This window comes from Bremia lactucae, linkage group LG15 (assembly GCF_004359215.1).
Source record: "Bremia lactucae strain SF5 linkage group LG15, whole genome shotgun sequence".
Lineage (NCBI taxonomy): Eukaryota > Oomycota > Peronosporomycetes > Peronosporales > Peronosporaceae > Bremia > Bremia lactucae.
Window position 1 is genome coordinate 651695 of NC_090624.1, and position 5291 is coordinate 656985.

A 5291-nucleotide genomic window follows, 5' to 3' on the forward strand; every position below is an offset into this window, starting at 1 on the left:
GTGGTCGCCACCAGATATTAATCTGGCGGCCAAAATCTATTTTAATTACCTAGTATAAGATTTTTAGATTTTAATAATTAAATAAAGTGCAGTTCCCCTTTTGATCTTAAAGCGTTAAGTGCCTTCAGTTCAATAGAACCAAGTGACTCTCTGAGTCTGAAAGTCTTCCTCTGACTTTAGGAGCGAAGGTAGCTCCGCTACAATATCCATGCCTCCTATTGCGGATGTCGGTTACAGTGTGAGAATTTTTCAGTAGTGAATAGCTGGAAGGAAGGTTGCATCATTTGCTATATCTTTGTCTAAATTTGTATTAGGCTTGAGCTTGCCTACCAGGGTATGACTTTTTAAAAAAAAGCGCAAAACGCGTGAATTCACAGCTCGTTCTTTTTGATACAGTACGACAATTTTGCCGCCTTTATAGATCTGCCGATTTAAGCAGCTTAAATGTAATAAAATGTCTAATTATCCCAATAAAGGCGTCTTACAGCCAAAATTTATAACGTACTATCATAGCGAGTTGCACACCCGGCCACACAACTCAGCTATGACGGCATTGGGGCCGTAATAACAACTGGGACAGTAAGAAGTGAATTTTCAATCACTTCATGCGCGTCTTCATCAAACTTTTCTGTGTCCATAATGAATCGTGCAGAAATAATTGAGATCGAATCAACAGGTTTTATCAAGAGCTGCCAGTGGCAGCGAATCGTAATTATACAATGTAAAAGCAATTAGTTACGCATAACATCGTAAGAAATAAGCTTACCGAGAGTTTTATCTTAATATAATTTCGGGCAGCTTGAAGCAGAATCGCGTTGGGAATATCACCATTAGCACCGTATGGCAACTCCTCTTGAATGAAAGCATCCGCAAGAGTTGGGTCTTCATAAGGGCCAACAATAATTGGAGTCAAATCTTGCAGTAAAACCTAATCAAACACAAATGAAATCCAAAGAATAGCAAATTATTTATGTCAACAAAAAGTATACCTGTCCATTCTCACGTATATCACCACCAGCTCCCAAATTTGCAGAAGCAGAGCGAAAAGTGATGCGGATTGCATCATCAAGTGGATTTTCCACAAAAAGAACGCATTCCAGATTTCCAGTACCTTCAACACGGTATGGTAGTCGCTGGAAGGTAACAATGGGCACGTGATATGCGGCTAAATTAGCTTTCTTAAACCAAGACGCAGATACGGGTAACGAGCTATCGCCACTCATAGGACTGATCTGGGGCTTTACAAGAATACCAGCCGTGCCATGTTTAATCGACTCGGCACAACGCCAAGCGCGCTTTGCGCGCAGCAGTGGCCGATAAGGGGTAAGCAACTTCACGTCCCGTGACTGATTTAACGGGTTCTGCAGCCGCTGGTGCAGCGTCGACACCTCGCCCATTTCACATTTTTGCGAAAGAACTTTCAACATTTTACGCGTCATCTCTGGTGTGTCTTCCTTCCAAGAAGCCCCTTCGTTTTGAAGTACCGCAAGCTGCTTTTTTAACTCGGGCCATTGATGTTCGAGTCTGTTCTCAATCAGCCTCATTTCCTTCTCCTGCAACTTATTCAGCGCCTGATCGTACTTCCATCCTCCCATTGCAACCAGTCTTTTATATTTAAACTTTTTGATGTGGTTCTCACGCTGAAGCTCTTTCATTGAGTCCGCAAGCGCCTGAAGTGAGCTACCACGCCCAAAGGCATTTTTAAAAGATGATGTCATCGTTGCAGCGTTGCCTCCACTAGCCAAAGATACCGAGGGAGTTATGTAATACGACTGCAATGCCTGAAATACATCTTCGTGAACCGCTTGACGCTCGCGAGTGATAGCTGCCATAATCAACGCGTCCGGGTCATCGTCTACCCATTCTAGCTCATAAGAGTCCCAGCGGCAGTGCGCACACAGTAGAAAGTAGCCCTGACAGCTTTCGTGAAATGCCGTGGAAAGTATTGTCTGGCACGTGGGGCAACTAAAGCATCGGCTTGAGCGGTTCTGATACATGGATGCTTCCTTTGATGGCATATTTACCAGTAAATTTCCACAGTAGAAAGATTCAAACTCCTCCACGCTGCATTGTGGTAGACGACACACCAGTTTTTGACGCGTTTCACTGTAAAAGAGTAAACTTACGGGCGCCAGGTGTCCACATTTGCAAGCATAGCGAACGCTAACGTCGGCCATTGCACGAAATACCTCGCAACTATGACATGCCCTATTTGTTAAGCTTATTAATTGCTTATTTTAGGGAAAAAAAATCAAAAGTAAGGGTGTGTTAACCGGGCACTGCCGACTTGTACTGCTTCAGTACAAGTCCACTTCGCACTGCTTCAATGCAAGTGGTTGCCTCACGTCACTTTACGTGCACTAATACGTGCAGAGGAAGACTCTTTTTAATACACTTCCTTTAAAGAGGGTTAAAAGTAAACTGTATTCAATATAATTAAGCTCTTCTGTTTCTATCTATTTACTACTAACTTAATTATAAACTAATACAGAACATGAAATAAAATCTAATCTGTCTCTCTCTTTGCGCGCGTCCCGTGCTGACTGGACCGCGGAGCAAGTAGATATAATGGCCTGTATCTACCAATGGATAAGCATTCCGAATATTACTATGGGTTGTAATATTTTCAAATATTATCTACCTTTTAGATAATATATTAATTAACAAGCTTTACTCCAATGAGTGACGCTTACCGCGCGTGTTCAAGACCATCCTCCAATACATGGAGGTAGCGGTCGAATTTGTTGATCTTCGACTCTTGATCCGACACAGGGTTCGGATCTAATTTTACCTCCTCCAATACAACCTTTGGTGGAGTTCCGCGGTGGCCAACGGCTCCTTGTGGAACGTATTCAAAGCCACCGTGATGTGAAGGGGCAGCGAACGAGTTATCTGGTTAACAAGCGCGGTTTTTCAGCTTTGCATGACAGATGGGAGCCTCGTTCCCAGCTGGTTGTTGACGTTGAGGGCCTCGTCCGTTAGTATAACGAGACTCATCAGATGGATTAGAGGGTCCATTGAAAAACGCGCGCCCCTGGCGCGTGTAAATCGATTGCAAAAAACGTCAATCGCATCGGCATCTCAATAGAGATGCGAGCCCTTCCCCAGGGTGATGAAAGGGAGTAAACATCCCCTTTCACGTTTCGTATTGTTGACTCAAGATGGACACGGATCACCCCACGTGAGGCATGGAAGTCGTGCCTCACGAGACGACCGATGCAATTTTAAACCTTGCACCGGTTGGAGTTCTTTCCTCAAACTTAACGCAAATCGCGTTAGGACTTTGAAGCCAGGCTTCGCATCCAATGTCTTTGACATTGGGAAAAAAATGCGCTCCAGGCTTGCATTAACGGGATTTTATCTCGCGTGTTGTTGCCACTATACCATCGATGCTTAAGAAAAGCATCGAGATAAAATCTTCCTTATCGCAAAAGTTCTTCGCGCTGGATCAAGACCATGTAGCTTTGTCGCAATAAATAAAAGATATTTATTGTGAGGAGTTGTCTCTCCAGACAAGCTACTGACTAGCCGTTCGGCAAAAGCCACGGCTTTTTCTCAGGGGAAAGACGAGACATTTTATTGTCTGCACTCCCCTGAGTGGGACCCACTGAAGCAGGGGTACCACAAGAACTGTTATTACGATGGCTTACGCCATCGTCATCACCACGCACAGAAATAAGTGCGGGTGACGGCACTGGAGACCGCAACAGTTTGTGTTGTGGGGGAAGATGATACTACGGCAGACAAAACATCTGCCGCAAGAGACAATAATGCGTCGCCCGCGGCTGCATGTACCGCAGCCGAAGGCGCCGCACTATTCACACACCGCATGGACTCGTTAACCATGCAATATAATTGAAAATGATGGTTCTGACAATCAACATCGTTTTCAATTAAGTGGTCTTATAATGACCACTCTATTTAATAACATTCAAAGTGATTGTCGTTTAAGGGAGGAATGATGTAACGGGGGGTGTCGTTAAATGAATTTAACACTTAGCAAGCTCACTATATCGAACGGTTGGAAAACCGTCCGAAGAGCGCGTACTCAATGCTGGAGTACGAACGGAAATATCACGATCTTCGTGATGAGCTGTCGTCAGCTCATCGCGGTTTCGAGGATATTCGGACCCGACATGAGAATCTCCAGATCCAGAATGAGAATCTGGTTCGTGACCACAAGAATCTTTTAGGGATTCTTGACAAGGGTGGTCAGATCCGTCCTTGGAAGAAACCGCGTACTGATGGTACGGGCGGAGCCGACCAAAGTAAAACGTAGGATGCAAACGCATCCTATGTTGTAATTCTATTGGGTACGCATTGCCTCCGCGATGCAGTACACGGAGTGGCCCAATGAACTTGGGTAGTAGTTTACTGCTACCCACATTAGTAACTACACGCTTAGGTAAGTTTACCGTAGAGAGTAGTTCTAGGTCATTAATTTTCAATAAAAGAACATTTGCTCTTCCATGTTTGTCTGCGTCCCGTTTCTAACGGTCCTTTGCGTTAGCAATGAAATCCTATACGAAACGGATTACGGATTCTCGAGCCAGCAGAATTTTTTTTTCTGCTGACTCATTTGTTTTATCTTTTCCAGTGCGCACAAAGCGCACTGCTATGAGATCTTTCTCATCTTCGATGTCGATTGCTTCGACATCACTCGTGTCATTGTTAACTTCGAAGCGTGGTGAGCATGAGCCAGAAATGGCTTTCTCGTGCGAGCCCCCCCCCCAAACTAGAGGATCCCTCTAAATGGGTGGGTATGCGTGGATGGCGTAAGCCATTCACGAAGAACGGTGTATGCGTTGTAGACGCATGCACCGAATTGTTGATGGCGAATTCGACCATCGGTAAAGACTCGCTCTTATTCGGATACGATTGGACGTAACCTCGAAGTATCTCTTCAAGGTCGCGATTTACGCGTTGCGTCTGGCCATTTGTCTCTGAATGATTAAAAGTTGACATAGTCAGCCGAGTTCCGCAAGATCGGAACACGGATTGTTAAAACTCCGTCGTGAACCGTAAATCTCTATCCAAAACCAGTTCACGGGTTAAACAGTGCAGTTTGAATACCGTGTCGATAAAGAACGGGCACAATCCGGAGCCAGGATCAGCTCTGGTACTGCAACAAGATGTACCATCTTGCTATATCTGTTTACAAAAACAAGGATTCCATTGTTTTTGTGAACGTCTTTGGAAAATCCGAAGACGAAGTCCATAGATATGGACTGCCAACATTCAGCCGGAAGTGGGAAAGTTCTTAAAGGTGCAAAAGATGAAGGGCTAGGCTT

At 44.6% G+C, this 5291-nt stretch overlaps 1 protein-coding gene across 1 annotated transcript; it reads right to left on the reverse strand.

The window, feature by feature from the left end:
- Positions 1-224: 224 nt before the first annotated feature.
- On the reverse strand, positions 225-2177 carry CCR75_009592 (uncharacterized protein; the record flags this gene model as incomplete). Its single annotated transcript, XM_067967631.1, has 3 exons — positions 225-689; positions 767-928; positions 990-2177. 3 exons carry the CDS (start codon positions 2175-2177, stop codon positions 543-545), a joined length of 1497 nt encoding a protein of 498 aa, XP_067819227.1. The 3' UTR covers positions 225-542.
- Between the last annotated feature and the right edge of the window lie 3114 nt (positions 2178-5291).